Genomic DNA, 21,570 nt, shown 5'->3' with positions numbered 1-21,570 from the left:
CACTTTTCTAAGGATAAGAACCTAGTACAGTTCTCAGCTTGTACGAATGGGTTTTTAAACCGTCAGTTATAAAAATTCTGAAGGGCCCTCCTTCGCCCCCTTTTCTCTAATGGACCTAGAATTTAGCTTAGGCCTGGGGTGCAGGACAACCTTCACCAATATCAACCACATATTCCTGCATCCTGGCCTCGAACTTTAGGTCAGATTGGACTCCTTTAGGAAAAACCCCTGTTGTTATTTGATCTGAATGGACTGGATAATAGATTTCTTCTTCCCTGAAAGTTGAACGTGTGACTTCTCCCCTGTGTCGGCTATTCCATATAACCTAAGGACATTCAACTATTCTCCCGTCTGGAAAGGCAGGTCAAGCCAGAATAAAGTTGGACTAACAAAAATAAACGCATCACTTTAAATTCAGGATTTCCTCAAACTTCTGGTTAATTGGGGGAGGGGCGGGGAAGGTTAAAATATAACAACATTGAGAGCGGTACTTTTACACATACTATCTTATTCAATACTAACCCTCATACCATCTCAACAAAGTAAAGAAATTGAAGGACAGGCAAGTTAAGTAACTGACTAAGGTCACACACCACAAAAACAGCATTTAAACGCAGGCTAAACTTGACCTGTAATTTCTAACATGTGCTTATCTATGTCGCCGTTTTAAGAACAGCAACGAAGCCTGACACACAGATCCCATACGGTGGGTCTCAGTACTGACTGCAGTACTTCTACAGGGAATCTCCTTCCTAACCCTGTCTACGGGGTTCCACCCTAACGAGGAATGATCTGGTCCCGGATCTGGGCCAATGAGAAGGAATTCTTTCTAGCCACAGGGAAAGCACGGGACTCCCCGTTGGCCAATGAGCTAACCAAGAATGAGGCCATTTTTAGCTGCTTTAGGAATAACAGTGTTCTGTAACCACTGCACCTGGATTTTGCAGCAATCAATTTCCCTTTCTCATGAAGCTCATTTGAGCTGGGCTTTTCTGTCACTTGCAACTAAACTGTCTTGACTAACAGTCCTCTTTTCAAGACTAGAATATCTGACTAGGCTGACTCCCAAGCATTGTCCACGTCTAGGTGTCTTTAGGCTACTGGTCCACGTCAGTTCCTGGGCTCCCGACAATGCACTTGTGAGAGCACTTTGGATTTCCGGCACTACCTACCATGGTGGGTGGGTGTGTGTGTGGGGGGGTGCGGGGAGGGACTCAGGGACTAAAGCCAGTATCAGTGTTCTTTCTGCAGCAAAGCATTAGTGGACAACATCACAGGCTCAGGAGCCCGGGTTCCTCTGCACATACACTAGCTCCAGGACTTGGGCCAATGACTTACGGCATCTCTCTGTGCCGGACTTCCCTCACCGACAGTGTGGATAATCATAGTCTCTATCTTGCAGGGTATTTTGAGGATTAGATTTAGGTATGTTGTGCCCTTAAAACAGTACCTGGCATACAGGAGGAGTTACACAAATGCCTGTATGTCCAATATTAATGTTGGTTATTATTAATTTTGTGAAAGATGAATTAGGAAGAAAAGAGTTTTTGACAGCTACTGCAATTAATTGGCAACTACAATACTCTAAGTCTAAGACATAGTAAGAAAGAGGGATGGAAAGGGGGAGGATGGAAGTGGTATGTCACTGTGGACTGATAGGACTAAAAGGTCAAGTTAAGAATAACAAAGGTCAAGCAGAAGTGGGGCGTGGTTTGGGGGAAGGGGAGCCATTAAGATCAGTGTCCTGATTTCCATCCTCAGAAAAATACAAAAAATAAATAAATAAAAGAAAAAATACCAAAAAAAAAAAAATAAATAAAATAAAATAAATAATAAAAGGGCATTCCCTTGTGTTAAAGCTCCAGGGAGCATGGAGTGAGCTTGAGTATGTCCTATGAAACATGGAGCTCTATGTTGACATATAAGTCTTTGAAGAAGGAGGAACTGCTGAAATAGTTCATCAGCATTTGTCCCTAAGACAGCAGTCTTTATAGTGGAAACACCATAAGTAAATATTTGCTGTCTGTCTATAGATTAAAGGGGGAAATGGGGAGGCAGTCAGACAGACTCCCGCATGCGCCTGACCGGGATCCACTTGGCATGCCTACCAGGGGGGAATGCTCTGCCCATCTGGGGTGTTGCTCTGTTACAACCGGAGCCATTCTAGCGACTGGGGCGGAGGCCATGGGGCCATCCTTAGTGCCCGGGGTGGCTTTGCTCCGGTGGAGCCTTGGCTGCGGGAGGGGAAGTGAGGGACGGAGAGGAGGGAGAGGGGGAGGGGTGGACAGGTAGATGGGCGCTTCTCCTGTGTGCTCTGGCCGGGAATCGAACCCGGGAATCCTGCACACCAGGCCAATGACTCCTACGGGTCTACCATATCATGCTTTTTACTTAAAAAAAAAAAAAATTTTACATTTCTTTTGAAGGCTGATGAACAGGAGACACCAAATCTTTTCTGCCTGCAAACTACTACCTTCTTTATTAGATCCAGCTAATAACACTGTTTTGTCTTTTTCCAAATAGCTCCAGATATATGGAAAAGATTTATATAGGCGGATGGGGATCCTCAAACCCCTCAGCAAGATCTTCTGAGCATGGCTTTTAAGATACCTAGAGGCAGAAAAAGCCCAATAGAGATCAGGGGAACTACCAGCTTTTAGGATACACCCTTAAAGGCTCCAATGCCCCAAAGGGGTCTCATAGGATGCCATCTGGGTCCTGCTTCAATAGTGGAAAGAAAGATCATTGAGCTAAAGCCTGCCAGGCTTACATCCCTCTGCTGTGAGGAAACAGGGACACTGGAAGGTAGGCTTCCCCCTCGCTCCTCTAAGGGAGGGTTCAGTCTCTTCCAGTCCTGCTCCAGCCACCTATGACCTAACCTTGCCCAGAAAGCTGGGGTTTGCCACTGAAGGCTGAAGGTGCCCAGGGCCGTCGGCCCCATCTATGACACTGTGGGCGAGCCTAGGGTATTTCTTCCAAGAAGCAGGTAAACTGATCTCATTTGCACAAGGGCCACTTAACTATGTTTTGCCTGAATAGTCAGGTTTTTTATTCTTCCCTCAAAGATCTCTGTTGTGGGTGTTGATAATCCTATTTTCTGCTGCTTTTCTTAATATATAGTGTTTAATTTATCCCTCCTACCTCAATGTCCCACTCATATTTCAGGCTGGGACCTACTCCTAATTTAGAGCTCTCTTTCCCCCTTTGGCCAACTTGTATTATGAATTTACCTTTGCCACCCAGCTTAGTGTATCCCAAGGTTCTCTTTACCATGCCACAGTTGCAGAGCTCCAGGGAAAAACAACCTGGTCTCATCTCTCCAGGCAGAGGAGAACAGAAGCTCCATCTCCACGCATGCTGCACATGGCTTTTCCAGTCTACCTGAATCATTACCAGCTAGAAGCAGCGGTCATTGGGACTTGGACATGAGCTGCAAAGTATAGAATGGTGACAACAATTCCAGTGCCATGCGGACTTTTCCTGTGTGGACTTTTCCTGGACTCCTGCTCCCTGTGACAGCTCCTAACAGACTGAACTGTGGTTGGGTTGCATTTTTCAGGGATTTGGCATGGTGATGGGGCCAATTTGGACTTGGTGAACATGTTAAGGACACTACTCTTTTATGGATTCTTTCTGTATTGGCCAAGAGTTTGCTTAAAGGCTTTTAATCACTGTAAAAAAAAATAGAAGACTGGATAAAGAAGATGGGGCACATATACACCATGGTATACTATTCAGCTAGAAGAAACGATGACATCGGATCACTTACAGCAGAATGGTGGAACCTTGATAACATTATGCGGAGTGAAATAAGCGAATCAGAAAAAAACAAGAACTGCAGGAGTCCATACATTGGTGGGACAAAAAAGCGAGACTAAGAGACATGGACAGGAGTGTGGTGGTTACGGGGGGGGGGGGGGGGGGGGGATAGAGGGAGGGGGGAGGGGGAGGGGTACAAAGAAAACTGGATAGAGGGTGATGGAGGACGATCTCTCTTTGGGTGATGGGTATGCAACAGAACTAAATGACAAGATAACCTGGAAATGTTTTCTTTGAATATATGTACCCTGATTTATTGATGTCACCCCATTAAAATAAAATTTTATTTATAAAAAAAAAAAAAATCAGTGTCCTGTATTGCGGGACAGTAGAACCCGGAGGGTTTCATTTTGGCTTTGGAACTAGACTGAGAAGCGTTCTTGCACTGGCTCTACCATTTTCTAAGTGACATTTTGGAAAAATTACTTAATCCCTTTGAGGTTCAGATTCTTTATCCTAGACTGGAATAATACCATGTTCTCCCTCAGAGTGTTCTGTGACATAAACGAGACAGAGACAGGGGGGTTTAGTAGTCTGCTCAATAAATGGCAGTATGAGTTGAGTAAATACTAGGTCTAAACACCAGATTGTTCTCTAACAAGTACTTAAGGTCTTTCATAATTTTACCTACATGTCTCTCAGAAGTGAAGTAAATAACTTAATGTCTGCCATGATAGTAGAGATATTCTGAAATAACCAGACAATTCAAATAGTTTTAAATAGTTCTGCATGAATCACAATATCAATACTGCAGCTGGGTTGCCAGAAAACTGGCCTGACTTTGACAACGGCTATGCATCGGTCTAAACACCTTCGCTTCAGCACCCACCTCGGAGTCCTGACCACTCTTGTAAAGTTCAGGCAACTGCATGAGGGTCTCAGCAGACACATCTTTATCCAACACGCCGTAGATGACGGGAGGGGCGGATGTGAAAAGGAGGTTGAAGAAGATCAAAACCCAATAGTCAGTCATGGATGTTCCTGAAAACCCACAAAAGAACTGGTACCAGAAAAGGAGGTTCACATAGGCCTAGGAACACAAAGAGGAACATTCGCGTCTTAGAAAGAGCAATGTGTGCTGGGACCACATCCACCGGCTGCCATTCCGAACCGTGTATTCCCAACCTCAGTGCAGTTTCCGTGCTTACAAAATGGGAGACCGCATCTTACCGTGCAGCTATTGTTTGGGGCAAAGGTTTGACTAAATTAAAATACACATGCACACATCACTTACTGTAATGCTGGTACTGTTCTAGCAGCTTTACAAATAATTTTTCCAATTATCACAACAACTTGGGAATTATTCTTGTCCCCATCTTACAGATGAGGAAACTAGGGCAGAGAGGTTAAGGAACTTGCCCAAAGTCACCGAGCTAGTAAGTGGCAGAGTCAGTATTTAACTTGCAATGTTTTAGCTGTACGTAGAGAGAGAAGCTAGCCCAGTGCCTGGTCTGTAGCGGGTGTACAACACGTGTGTGCTCTTGCTTTTGGGGTTCACAATTATTTTCTAGTGATGAAAAGAAATGGTGTCAACAGGGTGGTCAACCATCCCATGTTTGCTTGGGACTGAAGAGTTTTCCAGAATATGAGACTTTCACTGCCCAAACTGGGACTGTCCTGGGCAATGTGGACTATCGGTCACCCTGGGGGCTGGGAACAGATCCATTGTCCCCTCAGGCCATTGTCCCCTCCCTTAGTCTGTCTCAGATAAACTAAGTCCCCAACAGCAAAAGCTCTGTGCCCTCGAGCAAGGCATGACACTGAAAACGTCACTGGACTTAGACGGAGGGGGCCTTGTTGCCAGGCTTGGGGATCTTCTCTTTCAACTGTTTAACTTTAGGTCATTTTCCTAACCTTTCTGAATTTTGGTTTCCTTGGATGAAAAATGAGCTTAGTATCAACATCAAGTTAGAAAGTGCTCATGACCTATAAAGTGCTTTACAAACATTAAAATGCTGTCATCACTGGTGTCACAGACACACTAGAACACCTGAGAACAGGGCCACGATCCTTGGAACGGACCTCCTCAGTAGGGTTCATGGACAGGCATTATGCCCAGCTCCTAGAAATGTGTTCATTTTCGGTACATGTGGTTTGGGACACTGTTCTGGGGAGTGAATCTATGGTTCTCACCAGTATCTAAAGGTTGTCTAAGACCCAGGAACACAGGCTTAGAAAGATAAGCTACTCAGATGGCCTGGCACCTGCCCTTTTTCTCCAGAGCTCATAAAGCATTCTTGGGCCAGGTAAGTAAGAGAAGTAGCCAGGAGGGTATGGGTGCAAATGGCAAGCAAGGGTTACGGAGCAGGAAGACCACAGGGGCCTGGCCCCTGGTGATGTCCTCTCTGCTGATGAACACTCCCTCTCTGCAAGAGCGTGTGGCACCGCTTTCTAATATCAGTGTTTCTGAACCCCTGGGTTTAATCTGGGTTCAAAGGAGAGGGGAATGGAGTATATTTAAATACCTTTAAAAAGATATTTAAAAAATAACCTGGGAGAAGGGGTTCCTCTTTAAAAGTCATTGACTACTAAATCCTGGAATTTTAAATAACAAATCCCAGCTTTCCCTAGAATTACATACTCAGACAGAGATGTCATACATTGCAAGAAGTTTTATAAAGTATCAAGGTTTTATTAGACTTTGACTAAATGTGCTAATTCTAATTAGTAAAGTACTGTGAGCTTCCTAAAGAGTTTACTGTGCTTGAGGAAAAAAAATGTTCCTGTTGACAGACAGATATACACACACATATAAATTACACATTTATGATATCCTAAAAATGACCCATTAAAGTTATTTTTGCCTAACGACAGCATTTCAATAGAGTAATATAAATGTATATTTACCACAAACATGCTACATATAGACTGTAAGACAATGAATATATATGGTCTATAAAATATGACATATTTACGCTGACACCCCACTTAGAAGGGAGTTCGGTGAAGCAATCTAAGATCAACATGATTTTTCTAAAAGAAGAAACTGAAATTTAAGTGGTATGCCAAAACATTTCATCAAATTTTGCCCTTTTAGAAATTACATAATCAAAATAAGGTGTCCTTATCATCAAGTAAGTCCCAAGCACAGACACGTTCTAGAGGCTTGCGAGGGAAGTCCTGCACTGTGACTCTAGCCAGCTGCAGGCACAGGCGTCACGCTAGGTTTTCATCCATATCTTCAATGGAACACAAGGGACATCAATTTGGGGACAGCAGATATTTTTTATCTCCTGTAAAATGGAAGCAAGCCTTTTCATTCTCTACTGACAGGTAGTGTTAAACATTTCATAATTCAGCTTGTCACAACTTTTATATGGAAGGTCAAAACCCAGATTTTAAACGAAGCAGACAGGCTTTAACTGAGTATAAATGCACAGGGAATAGAACACTCTAGCGGACGGACAAGCCCAGCAATTTGCTGTCAGCAGCTGAAACATAGCACATTTCTGGATTATCTCTAGTACGACAGCAGGGGTGTTCCTGGCTATTCCCAACACATCAATAAGTGAAGGGAGCTCAGCGCAGGGTACTTCCTGTTCATGCCTTAGGCAAGCAGGATTGAGAGGTGGGAAGGGGGCAGGGGTAAATTCTCTGGAGCTACATACCACGTTCTTGTAGAAAAAATAGAGAATCATGTTGGAAAGCCGTGTATAGCACCAGTGCCCGTGGACGAGGAGAAGCTTGCTGAGATGTTTAAACTGAGACACGGCGAAGTCGCTGGCCATCACAGCCTGTGGAGGCAAGGGAAAGAGAACGCCGCCCTGAACCATCACACACGTCAGAGCAGACGCGGTGTGGCAGCCTGCCCACGCCACGTTCAGAGTAGTCAGATGCGTGACTTACCCGTATCTTACAGACAAAACAAAACAACAAAAAACTCCAAACACAAACAAACAAACAAACAACAATAAAAGCCCCCCCAAACCAAAAGCCCTTACAGAAACCCTCACAGGTTGCCTGAGGTTACTACTCAGCTTTCCAACTTGGTACAATGAAATAAGACTCCTCTCTGGTTACTACTCATGAGGTAATTTCAGCAAGTGTCGTTTCCCTAGAAAGCAGCTCCCTTAGCAAGAACTCTCTGCATTAGTGTGCATTCACTTCTCTTTAATGAGAACATCAGAAGTGCAGTCACGATTTTATGTAAGTTTGTATAATGTGGCAGAGGCAAAGAGATATTTGAATTTCTAATCTTTTGTACAGATATGGTCATTTACAATTCTTGGGAAACCCTCAGTCTTACACCCCATCATCCTCTGACAACATTTGCCCCACACACAAAAAGCAGTCTTTTGGATAAGCTATCTGAACTTTGTGCCTAAAACATAATCCGACACATATGCACCTGTGCATGCACACACACGTGCACAACGGCCGCTCCCACCTCCCTTGTTCTCTCATCCCCTCTACTCCCTCTCTCTCTTCAGGATCTACATAGGTCTTTCATTCAAATCCTTAGTAGCTTTCATCAGTTGCAAAAGTCACATTGTTATTGCAGGGCTTATATAGATATACATATAGCTAATGATCTCAATTAGCTATATCTTTTAAACTGAACAAGTGAACCACAGAGATAAAAAAAAATACCCAGGAAAATACCATACTACACAGTAAATAATCAATGAACAAATGGAAAAACTTCTGTCTCCCACTCCTGGAGCTAACCAGACAGCCCCATTCTACCACAGAGATTTTACCACAAAGCATGTTGCCTTTGATGGGCAGGTCAAGTTCACGGAATTTGGGGGCACAACATCCACTCACCTGCACGCCTTCTTGACCTGAGATCCCTATGCCAATGTCTGCCACTTGTATCATGCTAACGTCATTGGCACCGTCACCTTTATGGGAAGAAAAGGTGAGAAACATACGAGGAGTGAAGAAGTGACACAAACTTTGCAAATCAATGTTGACCACTTAAGCAAACAAGCACATCTTTCAATGCTTATCCTGTGTCTCCGAGTCACCTGGAAACTAGTTAAGCGGGAATAAAATGTGGCACTGCACTATCACCAGACTGAATTCTAAATTCAATACTGCCTTAAAATCCTTCGTGCGATGGTGCCTTTCTGGACTGATCTTCTTTCGTGCCACCCACACTGCTTTTAATTTTCCAGATATAACCTGCTTCTTCCAGCTACTGCAGTGCTGATTCTCTATTCGCGTAGCAGTCATCATGGCCCCACCCCACCTTGTGGGACTTCAGCTGCTCCTGCTCTCAGCTCAGATGTCACTTCCTCTGGGAGATCCTTCTCCTATTCCCTTTAGGTCAGGTGCCCCTTCCTTAGGCTCCACCGCCACCCTGGACGCTTCTTAAGAGGAACTATTACATTCCTGTTGGTAATGAACATTTATTGTTCCCAACAGCCCACCAGCCACTCACTTCTTTTCTGGTAAAAGTATCCTGATTTTCTTTGGGAACTCTGAGTCCATGTGGTTTGTTAAGATAAACCCAAACCGTCAGATTTTTTTTTTTTTTTTAACAGAGACAGAGTCAGAGAGAGGGATAGACAGGGACAGACAGACAGTAATGCAGAGATGAGAAGTATCAATCATTAGTTTTTCGTTGCGCTTTGTGACACCTTAGTTGTTCATTGATTGCTTTCTCATATGTGCCTTGACCGCAGGCCTTCAGCAGACGGAGTAACCCCTTGCTCGGGCCAGCGACCTTTGGTCCAAGCTGGTGAGCTTTTGCTCAAACCAGATGAGCTCGCGCTCAAGCTGACGTCCTCGGGGTCTCAAACCTGGGTCTTCTCCATCCCAGTCCGACACTCTATCCACTGCGCCACCGCCTGGTCAGGCACAAACCGTCAGATTTAAGATGGACAACTGACCCCGAGCCTGGACAAGTAATTAGCATTGTCTTTTAACTGGCCTCAATGATTGGTTCAGATATGGACACATGCCTCAACTTAACTGATATAACTGACTGTCCAGGGGTTCTGGTCCTGGGACTATCTGGATCCAGTGCCTTGACCAATTCATTCACTGACATGTTCATTCACTAAGATAGTTAAACAAAATTCCACCCTTTATGCTCATACTTTATTCCAGAAATTTAAAAAGAAGTGCTATCTTTTCACTCAGTTTGTTAATAGGATAAGATGTAAACATGGCAATTCCCAGTGGCTGAATCAGCATCTTGAGGGGAAAGGCTACCTGAGGCTAAAAATAATCCAGGTGAAAACAGAAACGAAAAGAGGTGGCCGAGTCCTCATCCTGCTGATCTCTAAACGTTGGAGTGCCTCAGAGCTTCATCTCACGCTACTCCTTTTCTCTACTGATACTCACTTTTTGGTAATCTCATCTACTATCAAGGCTTCAAATATCATCACTAGACTTATGATTCCCAAATTCACCCAAATTTATACTTCTAGCCAATGCCTCACTGTTGGATTCGAGCCTTTGTATCCAGCCGCCTACCTAACTAACATCACGGCTCAGACATCTAATGGATTTGTTAAACTTAACATGTGTAAAACCCGACTCCTGGCTCCATCTCAGTGAGTGCAGCTCCCTCCTTTCTGTTCTTCAAGCCAGAACCTTGCTGTCCCCGACTCCCTTCTATCATACAGCATGTCCACCTCATCAGCCACGGTCCCAGCTCTTTCTCTGAGCCACGTCCGTTATCTGAGCGTGTTCCGCCACCTCCTGCTTCCATCCAGGGTCAGGCCACCATCATCTCTTGCCTCACTGATTTCACTAGCCTCTCAGCTGGTCTCCTTCCTCATATCTCACACCCCAACAGTTATTCTTAACATAGCAGATGATGTGATCCTTTTACACTTAAGGCAGATCATGTCTTTCCCCTGCTTTCAAAGTGCTCTGATGACTTACTCTCTCTATATATAAAAGCTAAAATTTCATAATGGCTTCCAAGAACCTGCATGTTCTGGCTACCTGCCACCTCTGTGTCCTTTGCTAACCTGCAGAAAATCCTTCCCTTCCCTCAATCAGCTTGGGCCTCGAACACGGCAAGTATGGTCCAGGGCCTCCCATTCGCTGTCTCCTCCGCCAGGACCTCCCTCGCCCTTATATCCCATAGCTCGCTTATCGTTTCCTTCAGACCTCCCCCTCACACAACCTGACGGCGACACCTCTGAAACATACATTTAAACCAGCAGCCCCCTCTCCCTCCCCTAATGCTCTATATCGCAGGCTCTGCTCTATTTTCTAATGGTATTTGGCTCTCTGATATCTTATATATTTAGGTTGTTTTGTTTTGTTGTATGTGTTCACGCTATGCCCTCCTACTAGAGGTAAGCTCCTTAGAAAAAGGTGCTTCATCAGCATATATACTCTGTATCTCTATTGCCCAGAAAAATGCCCAGCACGTAGAAGACACTTGATAAATATTTGCTGATTAGATAAATAAATTGTTCATGCTCCTGAATTAAACTTTCCTGAAGGTAGAACAAGATTTTTCAGTTCTACCATTCAGTACATTACCCTCCTTAACCCAGCTGATTTGATCTAACATGTAAGCCAAAGAGTTTTGCTATATTGTCACATCTCTCCCTCCTGGTTCATAGCAAGTGGTCAAGTAGGTGATGGAGGGAAAGGAGAAGGGGAGGGGGGTGAGGAGAAAGAAGGAAGGAAAGCCCAGCCAGCCGGAAGGGTAGACAGACACACGAAAGGGGAACAGGCAGAAGGATCAGCCTCTGGTGTGGTGTGACGGCTTGAGGGCGGCACGTGCAGGCTGGGCCATGCGCTCACCGATGGCCAGGGTCATCACCCGGAGGCGGCCGCGCACCAGCTTCACCACCTCACTTTTTTGCAGCGGCGTGGCTCGGCAGCAGACCACGGCCTGACAGCAGGCACTCAGCTCCAGGAACTGCCTCTGCAGACTCTCCTGCAGGGCAAACTCCAGGGACTTCCCGGTGATAACGAGCCCCGCCCGCAGCCCTGAGTCTCGTGGGGCAGAAGGCTGCTGGAAGTCCTCACGTGAGGATGCCTGCTCTGGAGGGGCTGGGTTCTTCTGCAGCTCTTTCAAAATTGTGCCCATCAGCATCTCACAGGCATCCTTGAAACAAGAGGCAAAGACAGTTAGCCTTGGGACTCCTAAATTTGTCCTTGTCACTCTTTAGCAATTGCTGCAGCCAGGAGACCCTAGGTAGGGAGTGACTGGTTACTTTTGAAGACCTGACAGCTCTTCCACAAAGACTTCTGTGTGTCTGTGGGGAGCAGTTAAAAGGATGGCGACATTCCATGCCCAACTCTACAGACTAAGAAATAGCTATGGAATTTTTTTTATTTGTGCAATTGACCTTCTCAAACAGTGACTCTCAAGAGCCCTTTCGTCTTATTCTGCCAATTACTAGCTACTTGACTTGAGGTAAATTATGTAACCTCAAGGTTCTCATCTGAAGAATGCAAATGTTATCTACATCATAACACTGTGTGAGAAATAAATAAATTATTGCACAGGAAGCTCTTAGTGTAAGGCATGACATACAGCAGAATTTAAATCAATAATTATTGTTTTTTATATTCTTTTTTATTTTGATTTAATGTAACCATTCACTCATTCATTCAGTTACTAAGTCTTTATAGAGAAAGAACTATTATGGCAGAAAACATTCGGGGTGCTGGGGCTCTGCCTACGAACACCAAATCCCTGCCCGCATGGAGCGTGTATTCTGGTTGGGATGTCCTTAGTGGTGCTCGTCGCATTCAGTCGGTGTGTCTCCGTCCACTCGCCTCACCCCACACAAGTTAGGAAGTTCTTTTAATTTACTTTTTGAGCCTTAACAATGCCTAAAAGAGGGCCACATCAGTCACTCACTCAGTAAATATTCACTGAATGACTTCTACTCAAAAAGACTAACAATGAACTTATCCAGAGATTGTGTCAAATGACCACAGAGCCCAGGAACGGAGCGTTGATGTTTCTACACTAAGCCTGAAATAGCTCATTTGGGAAAGGGCTTCTCACTCAGAGGCTATTTTCTGTTATTTCAAATGCTGTTTCACCAAACATTTCTCAACCCGCAACAAAATAAGGTGGGTAGGGAAGAAGTAGATATGGATATGTAGGCAGGACACAACCCGGACTTAATAACTGCACAAACTATAAACAAGAGATTCAACTGTAAAATGAGACAGCTGGCAGCCTTCACCTTTGGAACAGACCAGAGTCCGACACTACATATACGGTTTTTGTAGACCTGGTGTGCTCGCAGCGTACAGAATGCAGTCTGAGTAGGTGCCCTCCAAAAGAGGAATGTGAATTTTCTAGTTTTATGATTCTAGATTGATTGTGTAGATGTCATCCTCTGATTTGCAGATAGACGTATGTGTTCAGTTTTATAAGTTAACTGTACTTTCAGAAGGAGGTATGTACACACACATGTAGTCAATCTTCAGTATCTGTGGGATTTGCAACATCACCTACTTGATAGAATTTGTCTGAAATCCTACAATCAACACTCCTGGTGCCTCTGCAGCCATCTGTGGACGTGTGCAGTGACAAAAAGTGTGAGTCACGGGTCGTGCACCTAACCAGCCGAGGTTCTGCCTTCTTAGGTCAGCTCCCAAACTGTCAACTAGCATCCTTTCCATTATCTGTCGGGGACACATTCTTTTTCAAATTTTTGTGCTTTTCTTGGTGATTTCATTATTTAAAATGGTCCCCAAGTTTAGCGCTGAAGTGCTGTCTGGTATTCTTACGCACAAGAAGGCTGTGATGTGCCTTGTAGAGAAAATACGTGTGTTAGATCAGCTTCACTCAGCCAGGGTTCAATGCTAATGAATCAAAAGTGTGCATGCGTGTGTGTGTGTGTGTGTGTGTGTGTGTGTGTGTGTGTAAGATATCTTGAAACAGAAACACAGATGAAACAAGGTTACATATTGACTGCTTGATGAAGAGTTGGGATCAGAGGCTCATGGGAACCTAATCCTGTATTTCCTCTAGGGGTAATGGACCGCTGTTCAATAACTCAGTGTTTGTGACAACTTTATATAACTTAATGAATAAGAGAGTCAACTCTATAGAAATACAGATAAATAAGTATAGATTAGGTAACGTGTAATACAATATAGAAAGCATGCTCGACAAGTAATCAGCGGTAGGTGCTTAAGCAGATCATCAGAACTTTTTGGAGTCTCAAGCTATAAAACAATAATACTTTAACTGTATCTGCTCTACTGTTATTATTGTCAGATGAGGTCATGCATGAAAAAGCCTTTTACTCATTCTAATAAATAGGAAATAAAAAGGTACTATTTCAGGAGAAAATTTTAGATAAAATAATAAAAATAAAACTTAAAAAACTAAATGATGAATCCTGAAAGGTATTTATCTATCACAGTAGAGGGAATAATCTAGGAAATCATTTTATTAAAACAAAAAAAGCAAGAATACTTTTATGAGACTGGGAACTTGGAAGTGGCTACATTTACTATAATTCAATTTGCAAACTTAGGAAGAAGTTGATGGCAATTTGCAAAGTTGATGTACTATCCAACAGAAATGAGCGACATTCCATTAGGTTCCACTTAGAATGTCACAGGGGCAATCCTTTCCTTGAATGACAAAATGGGCCTCATGATTTTCAATTCCTCTGGCTCTTAGCATCTCCAGAATGGCGCAGAGTGGGGAAAAGAAAAAATAATACCAGTAACTGAGCCCCTACTATGTGCCCGGTATTTTATGTGAATGGACTTGAGTCATCATGAAACTAAATTAAGTTCACTGTGTTCCGTGTAGTTATTCCACCTGTGTGACATTCACATAAAGAGAATAGCTAGTGATAAAACAACAAAACATATTTTGCACTTAGAAAAGACCACAGCTGATTCAGTGTAAAGACTTCTTGAATGGGTAGTATAAAATGCTTTTTACCATAAATTCTATATTTAAAAATACATTTCACAATCCTAAAATATGTGCTGCCCATGAAAATGTCAAAGTCAAAATCAAACACCAAGAATCGATTTCTTTTCCTTTTTAATATTCATTGAACTCCTTGTATCTGCTGCGCAAAACATTGAACTTATATTTTCTAGTTTAATGTCTACAACAACCTTATGAAATAGGCTTTACTCTCCCATTACAGGTAAGAAAAAAGACTCAGGAAGGTAACTCCCCAAGGTCATACCTGGTCACTGGCAGGCCAAGTATTTGAACTTGGGTCTTATCAGCCTTAGATACATTCAATTTAGTGATTACAACGACCAAGCATTTTCTCGGACTCAGCGGTAGTAGGAGCTGGCTGCTGGTTGTGGTTACGGGTCCCTGCGCCACTGCCAGCTGCCAAAGAGGACCCGCTCTGTGTGGAACAAGGAAAACTTCCTTTCCTCAAAGTGGATGATCTAGTCAGGTGTTGACAGAGGCCTGGTCATAAAAACAGGAGTGAACAAATGTGGTGGCCTGTGACAAAGGCCCAAGACATGATCCAGGTAAGGAGTTCCAGAGGATGTGAGAGGCAGCCTTCTATGGCAGAATGGATGTCAGTGATTAAGCTTGACTACTTAGGACTAATTAAACAATACACATAAATCTTAGAATATCACTATATTAGGAATCTTCTGGGAAAAAGATAAATGCTTGTTTATTGATTAGAATGTTTGTGTTAAGATTGGGCGGGAGTGGACTAAGAACTGAGAAAAAATGGTTGGGGTCAAACCTCTAAGTTCCTTGCCCTTGAAAAAAATACCTTCTTAACCTTTTTCAAGGTAAAAATACCTTGAAAAAATTTCCTTTCCTGAACAGTTCTTCCAACTTTCAAAATTCTCAGTAGCACTGCCTAAGAATTACCACTAGAGGGCATGCTCACCCTGACAGTTTATTTTTGGAGTTATCATGAAAATTTTAATTTATTCACCTGATTCCAATAGAAATCATCTTGAAAAAGAGGTAGATTCCAGTCCCAGGGCTTGATATATTTTGTCATTATGGGCTAAGTCTTGTCAACTCCCCTGTATGACTTTATTCAGTAATGATTCCTCCGAACCGTTCTGATGGTTCGCTAAACCTTTAGGAGAGCAAGCTAGGCTGCTGGATAGAATAAATAATTATCAAGGAGCTAATAATGGTGAATGGTTTTTCTTTCTCCTTACTTCATAAAATCGCAAATGCTCCATTGGCTTTGAAAAATCAGTAAGACTGGTTTAGTCTCATGACACGTACTTTACTTTGGGTATTGAGGATAAAGAGCTTGTCATCTGGCTCCAGCAGTTTGCACGCGTAGGCGATGTTGACAGCTGTCTCCTGCTTGTCCCCTGTCAGCATCCAGATCTTGATGCCAGCTTTGTGAAGGGCTTCTATCGACTCAGGGACTCCCTCTTGCAGACGGTCTTCGATGCCAGTAGCACCTACAGTTTCGCCAAAGTGCAACAGGGCTTGTCAGGAACTACAGGCAGCAGAAGCTCTCCTAGGCTATAACTGAACCGTATCTGTAAACTAACCCAATCCTGCTCCAATAACTTCCAGGGATTCAAAAGAAGTGTGAAGACCCAGACCAAAATCATATACAAAGTAATAGTTTTGGAAGGAAGCCTTAGGAATCAATGAGTTTATCAAACTTAATTGTTCTTCTATTGACTATCTTTCTTCTCTGTTAATTGAGGGGGGATTATTTCAGTTACTTATGTAATCTTGCTCTACAATCTTATAGTCTATGATACTCCCAAGGGTATAGACAGAATTTTAAAGAGTGCTCTTGTTTGTAAGATGCAGTATTTATCTACAATGCTCTTTTATAGTATAAGTTTATAGTTCCTTTTTTCTTATTTTTTTTTTTGTATTTTTCTGAAGCTGGAAACAGGGAGAGACAGTCAGACAGACTCCCGCATGTGCCCGACCTGCATCCACCCGGCACGCCCACCAGGGGGCGACGCTCTGCCCACTGTCGCGACCAGAGCCACTCCAGCGCCTGGGGCAGAGGCCAAGGAGCCATCCCCAGCACCCGGGCCATCTTTGCTCCAATGGAGCCTCGCTGCGGGAAGGGAAGAGAGAGACAGAGAGGAAGGAGAGGAGAGTTGGAGAAGCAGATGGGCGCTTCTCCTGTGTGCCCTGGCCGGGAATCAAACCTGGGACTTCTGGAATCAAACCTAGGCCGACGCTCTACCACTGAGCCAACCGGCCAGGGCCGTTCCTTTTTTCTGAAACGGGGACAGATAAGTTTTGGAATACAAAAAGTTTTGCAGATTTTAAAAAGGTAATATGGTGCATACACCATATTTTGTACTCTCTGGTAATCTAGCATATTAATATTTCTGCAGCAAAACATGCACATGTTCACATAATAAAGACTTAAAAACAGTCTTATTAAATTGGGCTTGACTTTGCTGTCACGTGAGTTCTAGCACTCAGCCCAGAGTATTTTGGAGTTTGGAATTTCAAATGAGGAAATGTGGACAGAGTACTCACCCTGTCACTAGGCAATGACTTAGTAGCGGCATCGTTACTCTATTAGTCAGACGTTAAGTGAGATCATGGTTTTTCTCTAAACCAGAGGAATGGGGCTCAGAGGTTGGTTTCTTGGTGTATTGTGCTTATATTAGAAACTAGACTTCCAGACTCAAAGGCAGTGGTTCTCAACCGTGGCTCTCTCTTAGAATTACTTGGAGGGTTTTTTAAAAATTCGAATGTCCAGGCCACACATCAGAGCAACTGAATCAGAATTCCTGGAGAGAGGATGCAGGCACCGGTATTTTTCAAAGTGTTACTGAAGATTTCGAGACTCAGCTCAATCTGACACAAGAGGTCACCTGTGTTTCCTTCAGGTGAACTCGGGAAGTCAGAGAAGATAGAGAAATAGTTTCCATCAATCCAGCTGCAGGTGCGGAATAAAGAATACGGTCCCCGGAGCCAGGGAGACCTGAGTTTCTCCCTAGCTTTGTCAGCGAGAGGTGACTTTGGACAAGTCACTGAACCGCTCTGTGCCCCAAGTTTCTTATGAATAAAATGAAGATTTGTTGTGCGGATTCAAAAAAACAACATATATCAAGTAACTTATCCAGTGCCTGGCAAGAAACTGGGGCTTTCTTCTCTTGAACCAGGATATTTATTTGACTTTGTACTCTATGTTAAGTGTTGGGTTTTTAAATGACCTTCTTAAGGAAGACCACCCCGCTCCTACCACAAGAATGAAGTCTAGTTCACCGCAATGGAAAACAGATTAGAAAGAACTGGAAGCTGACCAGAGATGAGTCTGAATAGGGTGGGCAGAACCACATTAGCTCAAAGTGGGGGGAAAAGGCACTGGTGAATCACTCAGAAAGAGCAAGTGCTTTTTCAAAATTCTGCATTCATAAAACACAACGTGGTCTACCTACCAAGTAGTGTCAGTTTGTTCTCCAACCTCATGGCAGATTCAAGTAGTAATTCTTCCCTGTTGTCAATACTGGTTTCAGCTAAAAAATGATTCCTCAGCCACTCGGTGTAGTCAGTGTCACTCATGACCTGTGGGGGGAAAGGAGCTATGAGGCGAGGCCAGGCCAGGCGACAATCTTGTCCGGATTGACTTCTGGAGAAGTATCAAGTCATCAACTTAACTTCCGGTGTTCCTCTCTCTGGGCACACCCATGCCAGGTCCATACCCTCATGCACCTGGTCATAGGCGTCCTGAATTCTATGATTAGCCTACTGTAACACTGCTGATGCGATGAATGCGCCCCACAGCTCAGTATCTCTGGGAAATCCTAGGCTCCACATATAAGGAAAGTGGGTTAATCTGTTTAATTAAACCCAAGAGTGTGCAGTCAGGAGAAGCCTCCATTTACTACGTTCATTCTGATGGTCAAGTTGAGAAAATGGGATCAGGATTGTTCGGTTTGAAGTATAAGAAGTCAGCAGCACCTCTGATGTCTTTTGATGGTTGGGGTATGGGGTTAGTTATTTGTCAAGGTAGAAAGAGAGAGAGGGGACTATATTCGTGAAGCCAGAAGGTCATATACCGAATGAAAATTAAGTGGAATTCTTGAGAAGGAACAAATGATACATTTCCCTTTATCTTCAGGTTGCCAGTGAGGGAGAAATCTACATCTACGTTCTTTAAAAGCAGCTGGAGTGGAGGGATGAGGCACCTTCTGTCTGCTCACACACAGTTTTAAGAATGGGGAGCTCAAGATCAAGAGTCCGTCTGCCTTGTCAGTGAAGTGATCCTGCCCTTGATAAAAATGCAGCCCAGTGGATGTCAGGCCCTCTGAACGCAGATCACGCCCAGGGCAAGAACCAGCGGTGCGCTGACAGCCTCACCTTCTTTGCTATACATAAAGTGCGCAGCCCTCGCCGGGCGTAGTCGTCCAGGTGCTCCTGGGTTTTCTCCCTTATTAACATCTGTTGGTTTTCCAGACTTCCTCCATCTGAAATAATTAAAAAAACACAAGGGTTCCCACCAGTCTGCCCAATTACAGACACATTTTTAAAAGCAATTATAGCTTCACCCACAACAAGCCAAAGGCCTTGTTGTTTTGAATCACAAATGCTTGTTTATAACAGGGACCCTCAGAATTAATCTTTCCCTCCCTCTCACTCCTTTCTCCCTGAGCAGAGGAAAATACCGAGAACTTATTACAAACACTGTTCCCACGCCGCTGGTACCGCACAACAACAGCTGCAATGAGGCTAGCAGCGGCTCGTCGGGCCCTTACAGTTTGTTGGTTACCAGGCTAAGGCTGTCCACGTACTGTAGACAGCATGACATTACACCTCTGAGGACCCATAAAGGAGGGACTCTAACCCCCATTTCCTGAAGATGCAGCCACGGAAGTCAGATAACTTCATCTAGACAAAGCTAATGAGAGGCCAGGCTTGACCCCAGGTCTGGGAGCCCCAAAACTTAAGTGCTTTCTCACCAAATCCTGCTCTTGCTCTCCAAGTGGGACCGATGCCCAGGGACCTGCTCGTTTGCCTGGATAAAAGCCATGGACGGTGGGCTTTTCATTTCTGAGCCCTTCAGGTCGCTACCCTCCGATCCAGCGTGAACCCACCTGGGGAAGCCACGGAGAGCAGTCCCATGATCGCTGAGTCCGCACCCTTCGTGTACACCACAACCTGGTTGGAGAGGGGGTGCCGGACCACAACGGACATTCTTTTCCTCACTGAGTCGAAGGGCAGGATGTGTAGGAGTTGAAATGTTAATGGTCCCAAAGCAGCGAAGTCCACCATGACCTGCTCTGGGGTCCGGGACTGTAAGGTGCACTGGTAAGCCCGGGCGGCGTACACTAAGGCCGCTTCGTCCGGGCTCTCGGCCTCGTAACACAGACCGGAGGTCGAGGGCTGTCCGGGCAGGGAATCCGCCTGGCCGTGGGTGACGCCTGCATCACCGTTCTGTTTCTCTGTCTCTGCAGGGCGAGCTGAGCGGCCAGGGCCCAGAGGGCCCTCGCCGGCCTGGGAGACCTCTTCCTCCACTGGGGAAGCCAGTCTCATCCGACTGAAGAGAGGGAGTCTGCTCACAAAGGCGTTCGGGAGCCCCGAGGAGGGCTCTTTCCCACTGGCAAGAGATGGTGAGCTTGATCTTCGGACAGACAATCTCTGAAAAAGGTTTTTAATCTCTTCCAAGGACTTAATAGGCATTCCACTCAGTGAGGAGAGTCGGATCTAGGAAACAATTTGGGAAGGTCTCAATGATACAGTCAAAAGCATTTTAAGAGAATTCTGAAATCAAACTTAAAAAAAAAAAAATTAGATACGAAGAGTTATTACTCCTTTAAAAAGGTATCAGCTTGCTTCAGGCTGAACCACTGCCGCAGAAACAATTAATAAAAATAAAATCAGCCATAATGAAAAAGACGTGCTAATGTGGATGGTGTTATGAATTTCTACACAACTATTTGGAAAAAAATTTGACAACTCACAGGGAAAGACATAAAACGCTAATATTGCCAGCGGTGCGTGTACTTATTAGCAATTTTTTTAATGAGGCAATTTAAAATATAGAAAAAAATCCATAATCTTCATTGTATGTATCATAGCAATAACAATTTAAAAATGGTAAGCAAATTAAGTATTCAATAATAGCACATTAGATTACGAAGATCAATTAATTGAATCCTATAATTTCCTTAATTCAGAAATGCCCAAGGAATTAAAAAGTTTTCTTCTAAAAATTATTACTTTTATAATAGTTTGAGGGACTCATGAAGCTCAACTTTTAAAGTTACTAGCGATGCAGAAGTGAAAAGCAAAGCTCAGTCCCAGATGAGGGTTCTGTCTTCCACGAAGACTGTGATTGGCTCCTAGCTCCTCCCTTTCTTTCATTACCTTGAAATATCACAGAGCAGCCTCCCAGGTGCCGACACAGATTTTATTTTCAGCCATAAATATTATATTCTTTCAGGATAAGGTGCCAATATTTCTTAAGCAGAAAACACCAAAAGCTGTCTACTTTAGAAATATTGATACATGTATAAGAAGTGTTGTACTGGCAGAAAACAGAACATCCAGTGATTTCTTCTCTAATTACATAATCCCTTTTTGAAGGACAACCTTCTACTTGAAATCTTAAGAAAATACAGTTTTCTGATCACATGAAAGCTTAATTGGAAGTAAATTATTTTTATGTTAAAGTTGACCACCTCCGAAGTTGCCAGAAGAAAATGATCTTGATGGAAAATTAAAATTTAATTGGGTTATGCTGCAAATGGAATTTTAAGTGGCTGTGTGCAAAAGGGAAGATAGTTCTACACGAGGAAGCCAGCACAGCGAGCGGTGAACCGCCAGTCTCGGAAACAAGTCTTTCTTTTTAATTGAAAATGAATTTTCCATGAATCCTAAGCTACACACAGACCTTAGAAACCCAG

The 21,570-nt window shown here is 43.8% G+C and overlaps 1 protein-coding gene across 1 annotated transcript in view; it reads right to left on the bottom strand.

Moving 5' to 3' along the window:
- Positions 1 to 21,570, bottom strand: part of ATP10D (ATPase phospholipid transporting 10D (putative)) — a 95,441-nt gene that overhangs the window by 11,869 nt on the left and 62,002 nt on the right. Inside the window, exons 12-19 of the mRNA XM_066384752.1 lie at positions 19,759 to 20,368; positions 19,025 to 19,131; positions 18,103 to 18,229; positions 15,953 to 16,137; positions 11,539 to 11,845; positions 8,587 to 8,663; positions 7,428 to 7,553; positions 4,649 to 4,849 (exon numbers count right to left, since the gene is read on the bottom strand). Of these exons, the coding sequence (XP_066240849.1) occupies positions 4,649 to 4,849; positions 7,428 to 7,553; positions 8,587 to 8,663; positions 11,539 to 11,845; positions 15,953 to 16,137; positions 18,103 to 18,229; positions 19,025 to 19,131; positions 19,759 to 20,368 (1,740 nt within the window). The remainder of the gene's footprint in view (positions 1 to 4,648; positions 4,850 to 7,427; positions 7,554 to 8,586; positions 8,664 to 11,538; positions 11,846 to 15,952; positions 16,138 to 18,102; positions 18,230 to 19,024; positions 19,132 to 19,758; positions 20,369 to 21,570) is intronic.

This window comes from Saccopteryx leptura, chromosome 5 (assembly GCF_036850995.1).
Source record: "Saccopteryx leptura isolate mSacLep1 chromosome 5, mSacLep1_pri_phased_curated, whole genome shotgun sequence".
Taxonomy (NCBI): Eukaryota; Metazoa; Chordata; class Mammalia; order Chiroptera; family Emballonuridae; genus Saccopteryx; species Saccopteryx leptura.
This window is presented reverse-complemented; position numbering and strand designations above follow the sequence as displayed.